This window comes from Primulina tabacum, chromosome 18, assembly GCF_025594145.1.
Source record: "Primulina tabacum isolate GXHZ01 chromosome 18, ASM2559414v2, whole genome shotgun sequence".
Classification (NCBI taxonomy): domain Eukaryota; kingdom Viridiplantae; phylum Streptophyta; class Magnoliopsida; order Lamiales; family Gesneriaceae; genus Primulina; species Primulina tabacum.
In genome coordinates this window covers 27,325,486-27,341,889 of record NC_134567.1, presented here as the reverse complement: position 1 = coordinate 27,341,889, position 16,404 = coordinate 27,325,486, and the positions used below count along the sequence as shown (strand labels likewise).

The 16,404-nt window shown below is 35.8% G+C and overlaps 3 protein-coding genes and 1 pseudogene across 3 annotated transcripts; 1 reads left to right on the top strand and 3 right to left on the bottom strand.

The window, feature by feature from the left end:
• Positions 1 to 465: 465 nt before the first annotated feature.
• LOC142532825 (uncharacterized) lies at positions 466 to 4,896 on the bottom strand. Its single transcript, XM_075639322.1, has 8 exons — positions 4,134 to 4,896; positions 3,347 to 4,047; positions 2,554 to 2,624; positions 2,086 to 2,175; positions 1,791 to 1,982; positions 1,602 to 1,703; positions 1,287 to 1,419; positions 466 to 1,070 (listed from the first exon to the last, which is right to left on the bottom strand). The coding sequence occupies exons 1-8, from the start codon at positions 4,601 to 4,603 to the stop codon at positions 907 to 909; spliced, it is 1,923 nt and encodes a 640-aa protein (XP_075495437.1). The 5' UTR covers positions 4,604 to 4,896; the 3' UTR covers positions 466 to 906.
• A 2,676-nt stretch (positions 4,897 to 7,572) lies between these two features.
• Positions 7,573 to 11,343, bottom strand: LOC142533005 (synaptotagmin-5-like). Its single transcript, XM_075639588.1, has 13 exons — positions 10,991 to 11,343; positions 10,797 to 10,899; positions 10,647 to 10,699; positions 10,428 to 10,548; positions 9,941 to 10,071; positions 9,766 to 9,867; positions 9,374 to 9,448; positions 9,200 to 9,279; positions 8,965 to 9,115; positions 8,665 to 8,895; positions 8,291 to 8,566; positions 8,038 to 8,151; positions 7,573 to 7,936 (listed from the first exon to the last, which is right to left on the bottom strand). The coding sequence occupies exons 1-13, from the start codon at positions 11,093 to 11,095 to the stop codon at positions 7,793 to 7,795; spliced, it is 1,686 nt and encodes a 561-aa protein (XP_075495703.1). The 5' UTR covers positions 11,096 to 11,343; the 3' UTR covers positions 7,573 to 7,792.
• Positions 11,344 to 13,184: 1,841 nt separating this feature from the next.
• On the top strand, positions 13,185 to 14,613 carry LOC142533831 (putative glycosyltransferase At5g25310). The gene is made up of 3 exons (XM_075640737.1): positions 13,185 to 13,291; positions 13,472 to 13,823; positions 13,945 to 14,613. Exons 1-3 carry the CDS (start codon positions 13,188 to 13,190, stop codon positions 14,611 to 14,613), a joined length of 1,125 nt encoding a protein of 374 aa, XP_075496852.1. The 5' UTR covers positions 13,185 to 13,187.
• A 782-nt stretch (positions 14,614 to 15,395) lies between these two features.
• On the bottom strand, positions 15,396 to 16,201 carry LOC142532201 (ATP synthase subunit b', chloroplastic-like; annotated as a pseudogene).
• Positions 16,202 to 16,404: the final 203 nt, after the last annotated feature.

Here is a 16,404-nt window from a genome sequence, read left to right as displayed (position 1 = left end):
TGAGACATATCAATTTAGTTCATATCTACAACGAAAAATAATATTTTTGATATAAAAAATAATATTTTTTCATAAATTAGATCAAATTGAAAATCTAGCTCACAAAATCTATCCACGAAACAGTCTCATATTAGATTTTGTGATAAAATAAAAAGTAAAAGCTCTTTCCTCGGTCTTTTATGTTATAACATGTTATCAAAATCAATATAAATTAGATATCAAGAAATATTTTAAACACAACAATCTTAATATAAAAATAAATTTGAAATTCAAGAGCATTTGAATCGACAATTTGGTTATCTATGTTAGAAAGGGAGATTGAACTTGTCGCCATTGTGAAATATAAAAAAAAAACATAAAACTCGGGTTTAAATTTAAATATCTTCAAACACAAGACATTCATTGATTTTGGTAAGATAAAAAGTTAAAGAATCAAAGCATAAATATCAAGTTTTGGTCACCGGATAATCTATACATGAACCATATAGCGGGCTTGTAGTTCAAAGAATCAAAGCATAAATATCAAGTTTTTGGCTATCAAACTGCCCTACCAGTCAACTATATACGTAACTTACAACACCTTTTGACTATCAAACTTACCCTACAAATCAAATAAATTGTAAAACAACTAAAAAGAGAAAATCACAATTCTGCAAACATAAAATTGAATGATAGGAGGAAGCCAATTGTGTTGATAAAAAGAATATTTCCCATGATCCTTTGACAATATTCCCTTACTTCTACGCATGGTTCCTGCATTGCTTTAGCAGCAGAAATCTCTGAGGCCTCAATTGGCGATTCCTCTGGCAATCGTGTAAGTTGTTTGATTCATGTGAGATGCACTGGAAATGTTTGACAGATAAGAGAAAAGCGACTCTGCAATGCTTCTTTCTTCACATCATAGAGCTACTCATGGCATTGTACCGTGGAAGGTGACTCCTTCTCAGCCAAAACATTGACCATCGAACAAGCTGCTATTAATTTATCCCTCAATAATACATTATATTCGTACAAATTTTGAAGGTTTTTCTGAAGTTCCAGGATATTGATGTCATTAGGACTCCTCACTTCTGCGATAGAAAAACATAACCCAACTCTCAGTTTTTTTTCTAAAAAATAGGACATTCATTTTGTGTCTAGTGTACACACACACACACACACACACACTCACTAACTAGAGCTAGTGGTTTTGAGAATCACATCCCAATAAAAGTATTCTCACTTCACAACCAATTTATGAGAAACAACTGAAGTGTGTTATACCAGTTTCTGATTCTATGACTTACCGAACGGAGGAATTGCAGGAAGATCTGCGATACTGGTAAAAGGAAATATTCGTTCCTGGCAGATACATTCAATATGCGAACAAAAGCTAGGTCCATCTTTTCTAGGTTCTAAACTTCCAGGGGGCAGACCTTGCTGAACATAGAAATAACAAAAATATAAGCAAAATCTCACCTGACAAATATCAACAATCAGCAAAGTCTAATGGTTTTCTGTCCCAAAAAACTACTTCAGTCTAAATAAAAAACAAAACCACTCGTATAATATCTAACTAAATTGTTCTCAACTGAGCAACGACAAGCATAAGGGCTACTCACTGGATCTTCTTCGGAAAATGACGATCTGGCTTCCATGTTTAACTTAGCTTCACTTGAGCAAGATTTGACATCTACAGTACCAAGATGTTCTGGCACAGATTTCTACAGTAATCCATTCAAAAAACTAAGATCTGGCAACATTAATGAATAGCAGGATGAGAGTATTCAACGAAGTATGAGTGTGCCGACCTTCTCCGAGGGCAAGCTGGTCTTATTGTTAAACTTGACCGTATCTGCTCTGCTTGACAGTTTCCGTACACGTGATGAGCCAATTCGATGAAATGGCTTCATCATTATGCCAGCACAGGATGTCTCCACTGTATCACTTCCATAGTTGTTCAATGATCCAGATGTCCATGTGTACCTCACATACTTTCGCAACTATATAAAAATCATCGAACATTAAATAAACAAATACAAAGCAAAGTGAATGCAAGACTACAAATTTGAATTCTATATATTTCTTAGAGGTGAAAATACTTACTTTGTCCCAGCGTTCTTGAGCTTTTCGACGGTTTCTAATCCTCCTCATTACACTATCCTCATTGCGAAGCCTCTTGATTCTGTATTCAAACTAAGAAATGGAAAAACTTCGTTATTAAATATAATTAGATGATGGATTTCTATTTTATGGTGAATCAACTCATAGATGGACTCGTTCAACCAAGTAGGAGAATTTAAATCGAGTTAGTAAATCCTGTAGCTCGTCACATAGGTGCTGATAAGATAAAGATTTTTGAATAAATACTAGTCGATGAAGAAAATTTGTAATTCAAACTGCGACCTTTCACACAAGAAACAAGCTTGATATTTTTTTTTTTGAAGAAGCATTTACGATGATAGAAGTGTAATTTCGGATAAACGTGTGAATATGGGACTGACATCCAAAACAGTGTTCCTAAGCATGACAAATGCAATAGCACAAAATTCTTGACTTAAAAGTAATACATACTTGCACCAAGAAGTAGTAAAAAATACCGATGCTTATGCAATAAAGGCCACCCAGATCAGCAAGGAAGCTCACTGCGTTTGTGGAAAAACCAAGTTATATCAAATTACTGTATGAGGAACATTCAATTCCAAACAATTAAGAAAGTATCAAAGTTCCGATGAGGAAATGCTCCTACCAAGGCTTGGCTCACACATTCAATAAAGAAAACAAAATCCTATCAATCCAAACTGAAAAGAAAAGCCCAAACCCGATGGTTTTCAACATTGCAGTTTGGTTTCAAACTGAAACATAAAAAGTACGGTTTGAGATTACTAGCTGGCGGTTTTAAACCGAAAACGAAATATATGGCAATGCATAAACACTAAACCACAAAAAACAAACCATGCCCCACAGATACTCCCCAAACCCTATATCAGTAGGTTATAAATTTGACAACATTTGCGTGTCTATGCAATGGCAACTTCAAAGATAAAGAAATGAAATTCTGGTCAACAAGTGTAGCGGCTACCATTATCATGGATGTCTACAAACCTGACTCCACAAGGAAATTAACCACCCATAACCTTCAGTATAATATATGAAGAAAATCTGACGTTGAAATACCCTATACAGAACATCACTCCGGAGGCATTCATTCAATAATAGTTACAGCGATACAATAAAAAACAGATAATATGTATTTCCAAGGAGTTCAATTAATGATGCAAGTATCACTAACATTTTCAACAAATGTAATACAGATCCAATATTCATAACAGTTAACAATGAGAGTTTATAAGACAAAATAGCTCACCCGGTCCTAAAATATTTTGATTGTCAATCTCAATTATATATGAAGAGAGAAAGTTGATAGACAAGGTAGTGTTGATGAGTCCACTACTGGAATTCTCAAGTGATGCTTGGAGTTGGCTTGGCTCAACATAATATGAACCAGGAAGAAATCCATGAAACAGAGGTTGGATGAGCCTTAGATCGTGTAAATTGTGATATATTCGAGGAAATAGATTAAATTTAAGTATGTTTGGCACTGCTCCTCTGAATGCAATTGGCTTGTTGTCAAGGTTGCTGCCGTTTCGAAGAATCCCACTGACAAAACTCAGATGCTTCCGACTTGCTTGATTCTTTGCAGTTAAATTGAATTGGTAGCCGACAGCAGTAGCAGGATTATTAGGAAGATCAACAAACTGCCACGAGACATAGGCCAAATCTCTAATAAACATGCAATTATTGCACTGAAGGGTTATGGTCGGTCCAGCTGTAGTGTTCAGGCAAGAAAAGTTGGCAAATGTTGAAAGTGGAAGGACCCTATAATCAACGAGGGATGGACTCCCGGCAACCAGAGTGCCAAGACCCCGCAACTGCGCACAGCTCATACTGGATATCGTAGTAATATTGAATTCGAGATCATTCATAAAGGAGGCCAGATCTGGTTCGTTGGTGGCTCGAACATTATGCACTTCGACACTTCTCTTTGAGATGATTTGGTAAAGTAACCTGTAGGCCGGAGCAGTGGTGATTCACAATCCCAAATTCCAAACGCAGGGGAGAGGGAAAACAAATGCAAATTTCGTAATACTCACGCGGCAAACAAGCCAATAAACAGTATCCAACCGGCGATGGAGAAAGTGCCACCAAGCTCAGTTTTGCGCTTGCGGACGGGCTTCTGGTCATCAAGCCAGTGTCTTGTGGCGAATGAGATGTCCAGACGGCTAACCCACCAGCGGATCTTGAACCAAAGAGATCGGCCATCAGAACCACGGGGGACAAGGCGGAGGAGGAGGCAGAACGCTAGCCAGCTGAGCAGCATCACCAGGGTTGCCTCGAGAAACACGGCCTGCGACTGGGTGAACTTCTTGATAGAATCGAAAGAGAATATCGTCCCAGGGAAGGGCACCGAGAAGTCGTAGCTGACGCCGCTGCTGACATGGATGGCCGCACCCCGGTCATCCACGAAGAGGTGGCAGCTGTTTCCGCTGAAGTTGTAGAGATACCCCGGGTCGCAGGCGCAAAGGGTGCCGTTGTATCGGAAGGCATGGCTCGGGCACTGCATCGAATCCAGCGATTAGCTGGCAGAAGATAGAAGATGAAACATGGTCTCAGTTTTCAACAAGAGGAAACCTTGTGCGCGGTGTTTCTTATCCCGAAGACGACCGACCTTTATTTCTTCACAAAGCAAAAACAACGATTTCCCTCCGATTCGAATAAAGGAAAAACCATCGACGATCCCAATTTCCAAAGCCAGTAAAATTAGGATTGCCTACTTTATACTTTACCTAAAAACCTCGACACGCAAACAACTGTAGCCATCGTGCCTCGTGAGTAGCTCTCCTGAGTGGTTCGGTCGACCCGACCCCTGCGGGGTCGATCCAACGGCTCGGATTTTTTCGAGCCAATTTTTTTTTTTACAGGGAAGGTGGGCCCGGATCACTCATGTGGAGTGATCCGGGCCGTTCATTGCCCGTGCAAGCACTGCCTGCACGAGTAGATTGAAACAAACCCTCCTGAGTCTTGACTATTGTATTCTTATCCTGACTATTGAATTTCTGAAAAATATCTCGCAAAACCTTAATCACTCCAAAGTAAAATCTGGTTCGGATTCCAACTCCTACTGTGGCTAGAGATGTAGCCAAGGAGAGCTTTTGAATTTGGCTTGTTCATAATCGAGTCAAAACTCGAACTTTGTTTAAGAAATATATTCTTATTTTACCAGTTATTCGATCTTAATAAATATAAATTATAAAAATAAATATTTAGTATATTCATTTAAAACTAAATTATATATTAAGATAAAATGTAATCTTTTTACTAAAATTTATAACGTTATCAAAATAAATAATCTAATAGATTTTACTATAGTAGTTCTTAAGTAAAATATAAAATTTATAAATCGAATTTCAAAATTCTAATTTTTCGTCTAATAATTGATTCACTAGTAGAGCGGTCAAATGATCCAATCCATCTAGTTAAAAACCCGTCATTTGACTGGGTCGTGGGTTAGGCGGGTCGCTCCACAAAAAATAAAGAAAAAATAAAATTTATTATAATTAATTAAAAATTTGATTTGATAAAGAAATATTTATAAAAAAATATTAATAAAATTTTTAATTATTGATTTCACATGTCCTAAACTTATTCTTTGTACTTTTGGACAAACTGACCTTATCATTTATTAGATTTATTCTTTAACTTAGTTTAGTTCAATATCAAATTTAATGGACGTTTCTAAAAATCAGTTTATCAATATTCCACAAATATTTTGTTCCATGACAGAATGCCACGTGTCTTGTCAGAGGAAATTCAAAAGTCATCGCCGCACATAAGTAACCACAAATGTTTTTTTTTTTTTGTTAATATTCATTCAAAGCCTGTGTGCCAACCTCAGCCCGCTCTGTCTGGCCCACCTAGACCTGTGATTCGCTTGGGTTGATCCATCTAGATCCGTCTTTAAATAGGTATCCACGTCAATTGTGTGGCCGACCTGACATGTTCAACCTAAATTGACAGTTCTACTCATGAGACTACCAACGAACTTGTTCACAGAGTTAATTAAGCCAAACATTGTAAATTTTGAATTCGATTCGTTTATCTTAATAAGACAAGCTCAAATAAACTTTTATTAAATACGTCACTTTATGCGTGGCTCGTAAATTTCCACACCCCATAGGTTGCATCATTTTCAAAACCCAACCATCCACTCTACCGGCTTACCAAAAAAAATAACCAACATGGTATTATTACGTGAAACAATAGGATGAAAAGTTTTATAACAATTATTTCAGTCCTATATTTTACGTGACAAAAATTCTATAATTGAAAATTTCAATTTTTTTTATTTTATGCTATTATTCTAATTATTATTATAGCAATAGTTATATAAATATTGTTGTTGACATTAATTGATAAAACTTGACATGAAATTATGAATATATCTTAACTTAATTCTCAACAAAACCAACTTAATTATTAACAAAACATAAATTATTAAACAAATTAGTTATTTATACGATCTCTTCTTATTTTAGCCATTAGATAGTTTTATTATTTAACAAAATAACACCCGTTTTTTTGTCTTTAATTTTTTAATTTACGAAAACGTCACTCGTTTTGAAAAATAATAAAATTGATGTTTCTATTATGTTTTGGTAACTATTTCTTTACGAAAACGATTTACTTCTTTTGTATTTTTTAATTTTCGCTAAAAAAAAAAAAGGAATTATGCAAACACACAACGTGTGTACCACAATACTAATATATCTATATTATTATATGAAGAATCTGTCATTTAGAAGACATTATCTTTTAATTCCAAAATTGTCCTTACACCTTTTTTTTTACAATATTATCATTATAACTTATTTTTAATATTACCCCTTCAAATGACACTGTGACCACTCACTCATTTCTATCAATTATTATTAAATTAGACATTTAATAAAAAAATCTTGCATAAATTACAATTATTTCAATAGCAAAACTTGAAATATCATTGGTTACAAGCTTTACAAACCAATAAGGAAAATTCCCAATTTTCCAAACAAATGAAGTTAGATAAGTAATAGCAAAAGATATCAGTAAATCTGCAACGACATTCGTCGTACGCCAAATATGATTTAAAGTAGTTCCATTATGTTAACATAAAGATCATCTGATATATAAAACATATATGCCAACATAACTAAAGTCTTCTTTTAGCTAAGTGACTGCTTGCACTACCAACAACAGATAGTTTAATTTAATTAAAGTTGAGCTAACTAACTTCTAATTGATTTGATAAATCTTATTTAAAATTTCAACTATACCCTCCTTATATAACTTTGTTAGATGATTTTTTTTTATATATATTTTGTTAAATAATTTTTTTAATCTTATCTTTACCTATAATTTTAAATTTTTATTACTTCCTAATAAAATATAAAAAATCATTAATTTTAAAATAACAAAAACTATCATGTTTGGATATATAAATATTTCAACCGCAATCAATACAAAAGATAGTAGTTATATATTCTCAGAGGGTATCGTAGGGAGTTTCGGCCAAGGGAAATTATGCCTATGTTTTCATAAAATCTAGAATACAACTCTCTCATATTCCGATGGTGAGCATATATATTCGGGGCGTGACTAAACCAGAATACATTACTCTGAAGGAGCATCGTGCAACAAAATGACTCGAACCAAAGAATTTCCTAGGCGTGAGACGTAACTATACTAGAACATACTATTTATAAAACGAGTGAGATCAGTCTCGAATGATCAGTTGGGGCGTCCATTTGACATGTAAATTCAAACTTCCAGATTTGGCGCCATCGACGGGGAAGTTGTCCGTGAATTCGCCTTCTAACACAGCCCTTGTAAGGGTCATAACGCATCTTCCCACTTTGTCCTACATATATAAACCATTCACATACATGTATGTATAAACATACTGGGGAGATCTAAAGAGTGGAAGCGAATCTAGTTAAGTGATCGATTATGAGCATCTACCTTCCCAAATGTGTCATGGTCATATACCTCCAACATTAGTAGCTCATGTAGCCCATTCTCCACAACAAAATCAAATGTTTGATTCCAAACTGGATTCAAGGTGTCATTTAAGACCTGAACACAATCAAGAATGAAAAAATAAGACAGAATACGAGATGTTATATATATATATATATATATATAGTTTTGATATGTTGTTCGCCTATTATGTCTATCTCCATGCCGTGAGCACAATATTTAAAGTACTACGCACCCTAGTCTTGTATTTCTGTTCAGACTTCTTCATCATCAACACAACAAAAGGATCAGATTTTCCCATTATATCTGTAGCCGGCAAGTCTTGTGCAGATATTACAGTCACCGAAACAACTCCTCTCATGATAACATCCTTTCTTGAATCATCTCCTCCATCAGTACCACTTCCTTGTTTAAGGGTTTTTTCAAACGAAGTCAATCTAAAATCAGGGTCGTAAGGATTCAAATACGAGCTCCTGGAGCTCAAAGGAATATACAAGAGCTCCAGATGAACCTACATAGATAGAAACTTCAATGAATGTTACGGATATGGATACTCTATGGTTATCTTTCTCATCATAAAACTATAAATCTGGTAGCATGGATCTTGACCTGACCGCGGTTTTTCTGGTCTTTTGGAAACTCAACATCTTTCACCAATTTCAACCATACATCTTTTACCTTACCAGGGTCAAGATCACTTAGTGCCACTCGACCACAACCAATGAATTCAGAAGCTTGAACTCCTTCATCATCATAAACTCTTACAGTCAAGTGTTGAGTGGATATATCCTCCACGGTGAACTCAAAGTGTGCATTCCAGATTGGATTTGTGTTATTGTTCTGGGAAATTAGATTTGAGTTAATAAAAAAAACCAAAGAAAATAGAATCTCAAAATAAGACAGTCATACAATTGTTTTGCTGGTTTTTGTCGTGGCACGTAAAGGTCGGACGAATAATTTGGCAAATGGATCAGATTTGCCAATGAAGTCTTTGTTTGTCAACTCCTTGCCTTCTATGAGCTTCACCTCCAGTGTCCCAACTGGCTTTGACTCAAGATAACTGTAACACGAAAATAAAAGAATAACTAAAAATATAATTAAAACTTGTATCTTGAAAAATTATGCAAGTTAAATGATCGTTTACCTGTAATCTCCAGGTAATATGGGTATGATTTTGCGGACTGGCCAGGTGATGGAATCTTCAATAGCATCTTTTATTGTACTCTACCAAAGCATCACAGAAGACTGATCGCACTTCCACTATTGAACTTATCAGAATTGGAGAAAAGGTAAAAAGTTTAAATGTAAAGAACCAAACCTCAAGGGCATCAGCTATTCCTGGAATTGCAGATATATCACCACCAACAACTTTAAGAGTAAAGTCAAGATTTTTCTGCAAAGGAAAACAACATGAATGCACTGGTCAAGCGAATCCTGTTACCGGGCCTGACCTATTCAAAGTGCGATTATCGCATTTCTCAAATGAGAAAAAATTTAATTTTTTATGTGACTTTTCCAAAGCTTCAAGATTTGCCTCTCCTGATTTCATTGAGTCACTTGCACCATTTCTTGGTCCGGACCTATCCTCGCAAATCTTGGGTTCTGTTCGTGTATATATATCTATGTTTGAGTATGTATACGGTGTCTTCGTGTGACACTTTGTGTATGCACAGCAAAATAAATGTATTACAATTAGTCGATAACACTCGCCTTTTCTCTCAAGGAATAACAGACAGCTCCAAAGCAAGGAAACTCGTCGACCAGTGGTTTGAACATCAACCTGAAAACTCCAGTAAATCCAATATTTTTCACCTATGGTCAAGAAATGCATCAGAAAGTAATACGACTGCATCCCTGCACGCACACATATCAAGTTGCAAAATACCTGTATTGGTATTGACACACCAACTTTTGTTTTGATATCAAGTACAATATTTGGATTCCCATCCCACTGCAAATCCAATTCCATAATAATTTCCCCGGGATTATCATCTGTACAGTCCATGATGGAAACACCTAATTCACATACAAAAAAAACAAAAAGGTACATGAGTCTTATCCTGCCTACAACCGCGGTTTTAATAAAATATATCCCTGCTATGTCTTGTGCCGTCTATAGTATACGGACAGCTTGTAACAGCAAGCTCTTCGAATATGTAAAGCCTTTGAACATGTAGAGCTAGCCTAATATGGACACTTGCGAATATTAAGTTATACGTTTCAAGAAGACGTATGTACTCTCTTGGGATACCTACTTTGGAGATATAGTTAGCTAATTCGAAATTGTACGTAATCGTCTGTATTCCGGTTTTTTTTAATCAATAAAAATCGTAGATTTAACCCATTGAAAAAAGGGTAACACGAGTAGTCACCCGTGAATTGTGGTGCCACAGTGCCTAGAGTTAACTTGGAAAAGTTGAGAGAGGCCAAAATTGATGGTCTGTATTGTTCAAGCATTGGTTCCACAGAGTTTCTTATTATCTCCGACGCTGCCTGCAGGCGCAAATTAATTAAGATATCATCATGCAACGAAGAAAAACTGGAAAACGGAGTTTTTGGTTTAAAAAATGCAAGAAAAAACATTAATTAACCTCATCAACGAACGGCCATATTTTGTCCAGGTGATGATTAAGCCAAGTTAACTGCACCCATCAATTAAAAAACACACCAAATTGATTATATTGTCACTGTCACTATCACCATTTTTTGCTTATAGCTAGGGAAGAAATTTCAACTCAACTTCTGTCTCTCTGAGAAGACAAGCCAGGAAGGGTAGAAATGAGGCGGGAGTAATTTCCTGGAATCTTCAACTGTCATCCTGGCAAAAGCTCCGACTGTGGCTGCCTAATATATATATATGATGTTCCATAGTTAAAGAAATTAAAGACATGCAAAATAATTACCGTATATATATTTATATTATATCTGAGCTTACCAAATCAATGCGGCGCTTGGATCTGGTATTCTGGTACCAAGCAAACGCCACGATCAAACCAATACCCAATGCAAAACCCAGAGCGAACCCCACCACAAATCCCATATCCGCCGAGCTTTCTTTGGACCAGTTAATCAACTAATGATTATACATGAACATATATCCATATATAATAAGAACAAGATGTGATCGAGATGTGAATACTGGAAGTATATCGAGTAAATAAGAACATGAAGAATCGATGCAATTAGCTAGAGTGTTGATCTGGTGAAGATCACGTATTCCTTTCTTCTACCTTCTGCGGTATCGATTCGGCGTTGCATGGCTTTTCCACTTTTAGTATTATTTTTTATTATTATAAAATATATCGTTGATTCGTACGCTTCAAAGAGGTGATGTGTCTCGGGCTTGCCTTTGCTTCCTAGCGCTAGCGGCCAAACCGCATCAGAAGGCGGTGCGTGTGATTTACGTGCCGCTGTAGCGACATGTGGAACGTCCTTCGGTTGCCACGAAAACATATCGACCCAAGAAGATGATGAAAAAGAATATTTAATTTGTATAAGTAATAATTAATGAACATGTTTTTTCTCATGATACGATCTCATGGATTTTTATCAGTGACACGGGTCAATCATACTGATATTCACAATAAAAAATAATACTCTTAGTATATATTAAATTAATATATTACAAAATACGAACCGTGAGACCGTTTCACACAAGATTTTGCCTAATTCAATTTAAGTCAATTATTTTGTAATAATATATATTAAATTAATATATTTCAAATTTTTATGTCATTTTTTAATTTTATTTTCGAATAATAATTTGAATAACTCATAATTATCTTTAAATGTTACGACTGGACCGTAAACTGGAGTTTTGGTTCGAAACAAATTCGAGTAAAAAAATATTAAAATTTTAAACTTACAGTACAAATGGGTCATTGGGTATGAAAAATCATGCAATTGACTTTTTGTTTTTGAAAAGACTTGCATTTACATTTCATACACTAATTGGATTATTAGAAAGAATTTTTTTATGTAAATAATACAAAAAAAATAATTATTTACCAAAATATCATATAATTATTTTACTTTAAAATTTTATAATAAAGTGAGGAGGGGCCGGGGTTTGTTAAAAAAATCCCAAACATTTGGATACAAAGGAAATAATTGATTTTACTTCGGTTCTTTTTGTTTGGTTTGGATGGAAAAATTCGGTAGATATCGGTTTAGTAAAAAAGCGGTTTAATTTCCAGGGGGGAAAATTTAAAAAGTAGAATTTTATTTTTAAATTTAATTAAATAATTGCATATAAAAATATTGAATTCTATGATATTTTATAACAATAATTGATATTAAACTTGAAAAAAAAATCTATTTTCTAAACTAATCGAACCGAATTTTCTGATTAAATCAGTTCATCCCTAATTTTGATAATAATAATAAATAATTGATATCAAATTGGATAAATCAATTTTTTTAAAAACAAATCCAATTTCTGAACTAATCAAACCGAATTTTTCGATTAAATCAGTTCACCCCTAATTTTAATAATAATAATATTATTATTATTATTATTTTTGTTAATTTTAAAATTTTTGACATCACTACTACTACTAATATTAATTAATGTCACAATAAAAATAAAAATAAAAATAAATAGTGAATTTTATATAAGAAATATATATATATACACACAATTCCCCGCGTTTTCATTCCCTCCCTCTCTCAAATCAAACCGTCGCCTTCATCATCCATGCAACACACACACACACACATAGCATGAGCATACGTATGTAAACTCAATCTGAGAGAGAAATGGCGCTGATGAGGAAGACTGATGGAGTCATTGTGTTCTCCGCAGTTACTGTAGCATCAATTGCCATTGTTTTCTTCCTCGAGGATAAGACAATTGATCAGGTTGGGTCGTCGTTCGATTCCGCTGGAAATTCGAAGGTATGAATGAATTGATACTTAACTTATATCTACAGATGTGGAATTGCAAAACAACTTCCATTTCGAAAGAATGTTGACGTTTTGATCATTAGTTTCGTGCGTTGTGCAAAACCTGTCAGTTATCATGTTCATTTTGTCTGTGGATATATGATTTGAGTTTGATGAATTGGCGATGGCGATTGGACGTTTACTTGGTTGTGTAATTGCAGGGCAGAGCAGATATTGCTATTTTGGAGATGGGACTAGCTAAAGCTCGATCAGCAATCAGAAAAGCAGCTAATTCCGTCAACAAAAGCAATGGCAGCGCCGAAATCTACCGACATCCAGTGGCATTTTATCAGTGAGTGGTTCTCGTTTTCGATTTATGCTAAGAATTTTTGTTCGGTTTTCGATTTCTATTCTCTACTAGGTTTGAATAATCAGTGAGATTTTTTTATTTTTTTTAAGTACCAGTCATTGTAAAAGATTTTACAACTTATAGAATCTTTTGCTGAATTTTGCGTTTGAAAATTATTCTTAGGAGTTACATGGAAATGGAAAGAAGATTTAAGATTTACGTATATGAAGAAGGGGAGATCCCAATACTACATGATGGGCCGTGCAAAAGCATTTACTCAAGTGAAGGACGATTCATACATGAGATGGAGAATGGAAATAACGGCTTCAGGACAAGAAATCCCAAGGCTGCTCATGTTTATTTCTTGCCCTTCAGTGTCGCACATATGGTCAAGTACCTGTACAAGCCTAACTCACATGATGTCAGTCCACTCAAAGTTTTTGTATCTGATTATGTGAGAATTATATCGACAAAACACCCCTTCTGGAATAGAACTCGAGGAGCTGATCATTTCATGCTCTCTTGCCATGATTGGGTAATCATAAAGATACATCTTGTGTTTGATCTATATAAAATAATGACCTAAAAGTTCTCAATCAAATGATAACCTCTTTAGAATATTCTCATCGTTGATTTTTTATTGTTTATTTTTTTAGGGGCCTTTGGCTTCACAGGGAAATGCATTCCTATACAACACATCAATTAGGGTATTGTGCAATGCCAATTCCTCTGAAGGTTTCAATCCACAAAAAGATGCAAGCTTACCAGAAATCAATCTTTATGATGGCAACATAAATCCCAAGCTGAGGTCACCGCCGTCCAACATTTCAAGGCCATACCTTGCATTCTTCGCAGGTGGTGTTCACGGCCCCATCAGGCCAATCCTCCTCAACTTTTGGAAAGACCGTGACAAGGACCTCCAAGTTCATGAATACCTTCGTAAAGATCAGGATTATTATGACTTTATGTTAAGTTCCAAATTTTGCTTATGTCCAAGTGGATATGAAGTAGCTAGCCCAAGGATAGTGGAGGCCATTCATGCTGAATGCATCCCTGTGATATTATCTGATCACTACGTGTTGCCTTTTAGTGATGTTCTAAGGTGGGAAGCTTTCTCGATACAGGTTGATATTATGGAAATTTCACGACTGAAAGAGATATTGCTCGAAATAGCAGACTCAGGAGAACGATATACAAGGTTGAGGGATGGTTTGAAAGCTGTAAGGAAACATTTTGTTTTGAACCAGCCAGCCCAGAGGTTTGATGTGTTTCATATGATTTTACATTCTGTATGGCTTAGACGATTAAATATAAGGATTAGATAGATAACGGCGAACATTGAATCGAAATCCAAACAGAAAGGACCGGAAAGGTGTGATCTCAATTGTATTCTTTACTCAATATTAATGTTGACCAAATTTTTTGGCATTGTTCCAAGTTACTCAAGAAATTAAGAAAAGGGTTAATCCATGCAATGATAATATTGACTTTTAGTTTTCCTTGAGATAATGATGAAAGAAAACAGCTATCAATGTGGTACATATATAATCAATGTAAATATGATCTTCTTTACCTCTAGTACTGCCAACATAAACTGGTTGTTCCAAACAAATAAATGTATGAAAAAATCCAGTTCTTAAATATGCAGATGAAGCAGATAGATTCAAGAAAGCAAAATATTTTTTTTGCAACCAAACCAACTATTTTCCTAGATTGTTAAAACAGGATTTAATTTAAGCCATGGCTGCTTCTTTCAAGTGATGTAGAACAATTTTTAAGTTCATAAAAGAGCAACTGAACTTTAATCACTTCCATAGACCATATACTTAAATAGTCCAACCGCTGCCCCAACGCACCACCTATGGCTATATATGTGGCTGAAAAAGTTCATCAGCAGGAGCTACTTTACTGTTTCCTCAACCCACTTTTACAATTCTTGGTCATTTAACTTACAAGCAGCAATAATAAACGTTCAGAAAACTTGCCCAAATTCTTCTTTTTCATTACCTTCTCGTTTCCTGGAGTCAGGATTGACTCCAACTATCTAATTACAGCTGGTAACTATTAAGCATAAGCTAACTCAAGAACTTGTCTAGGAAAAATTGACTGAAAGCACTAAATAACGAATATCATTAGTCTGCAATGAACAGCATAGGAGTATTTTGCCATCGACACGTAATAGAGAAGGGAAATCTTGGACATCTTTGAATATTGATCGATATGAACAAAAAGAAAAGGATCAAACTTCACTATAAATGATACATAAATTACAACCCTCCACAGTAATTCAAGAAACAGGGAGGACCTTCTTCACAATTTCGTCGCTAAGTGCAGCAATCTGAGAATCAAGAGCTTTGATGGTGTCTTCCTTCTGCTTCTCCTAGCTAGCCAGCGCCTCTTGCAGCTCTGACTCCACTTTCTTCCTCCCCTCCGCTAGCTTCTGCTCGACCTCAAGCTGAGTCTCCCTCTTCATCTTGTCGAGGGCCGCGGATATTTCCGCCCTCGCCGCCTTTAACACCGCCGCAGCCTGCTCCTCCAGTGCCTTCACCTCCGCGGAAGTATCTTTAACGATGTTCAGCTTCTCTCTGATGGCGGAGTCTCTCTCATCCATGAATTTCCCCAGGGGGCTGTAATATACCTTGTCCAATGCGAACATGAGGAACAAGAATTCGACGGCTATGATAGGGGAGTGTCAGGTTGAAGTCGAAAAGCTGGGACTTCTCCATTTCCTCGGCCAGTGAGGGAGGCGCGTTGGAAGGAGGCAGCGGCAGCGAGGAGGGAAGGGACAGACTTGAGAGAGGAGGGAAGTTGAAGGGGTGGTTTAGGGAATGTGGGCAGGAATATTTTGGGAAGAGGGGTGAGTTTTGGGTTGGGGGTGGTGTTGACAAAGGTTTTTGAAGGGGCCATTATCATGGCTGCTATGCTCTGCTACTGCAAATCTCTAAGAGATGAAGATGTATGGTCTGTCTGTGGAAGGGAAGGTTATCTCTTCCCCATGCACATTTGTGGGTGAGGCTGCCATTTTTTCATATGTGCTCACATGCCCTCCTCCCATTTGCATCACAAATATGTTCAACATTTTCTGTGTTTTGCAATATGACTCTTCTTTCATTTTA

Excerpts from the sequence above, each read along its gene's own strand:
- LOC142532825 (XM_075639322.1), bottom strand. The coding sequence starts at position 4,603 with ATGCAGTGCCCGAGCCATGCCTTCCGATACAACGGCACCCTTTGCGCC. Across the intron at positions 2,625-3,346 it reads TCAAAATATTTTAGGACCGG|TGAGCTTCCTTGCTGATCTG; the intron begins GTGAGCTATTTT and ends CCACAAACGCAG. Across the intron at positions 2,176-2,553 it reads TTTACTACTTCTTGGTGCAA|TTTGAATACAGAATCAAGAG; the intron begins GTATGTATTACT and ends TCCATTTCTTAG.
- LOC142533005 (XM_075639588.1), bottom strand. The coding sequence starts at position 11,095 with ATGGGATTTGTGGTGGGGTTCGCTCTGGGTTTTGCATTGGGTATTGGT. Across the intron at positions 8,567-8,664 it reads ACCAGAAAAACCGCGGTCAG|GTTCATCTGGAGCTCTTGTA; the intron begins GTCAAGATCCAT and ends CTATCTATGTAG. Across the intron at positions 7,937-8,037 it reads ACCATGACACATTTGGGAAG|GACAAAGTGGGAAGATGCGT; the intron begins GTAGATGCTCAT and ends TTATATATGTAG.
- LOC142533831 (XM_075640737.1), top strand. The coding sequence starts at position 13,188 with ATGGGACTAGCTAAAGCTCGATCAGCAATCAGAAAAGCAGCTAATTCC. Across the intron at positions 13,292-13,471 it reads CATCCAGTGGCATTTTATCA|GAGTTACATGGAAATGGAAA; the intron begins GTGAGTGGTTCT and ends AATTATTCTTAG. Across the intron at positions 13,824-13,944 it reads TGCTCTCTTGCCATGATTGG|GGGCCTTTGGCTTCACAGGG; the intron begins GTAATCATAAAG and ends TTATTTTTTTAG.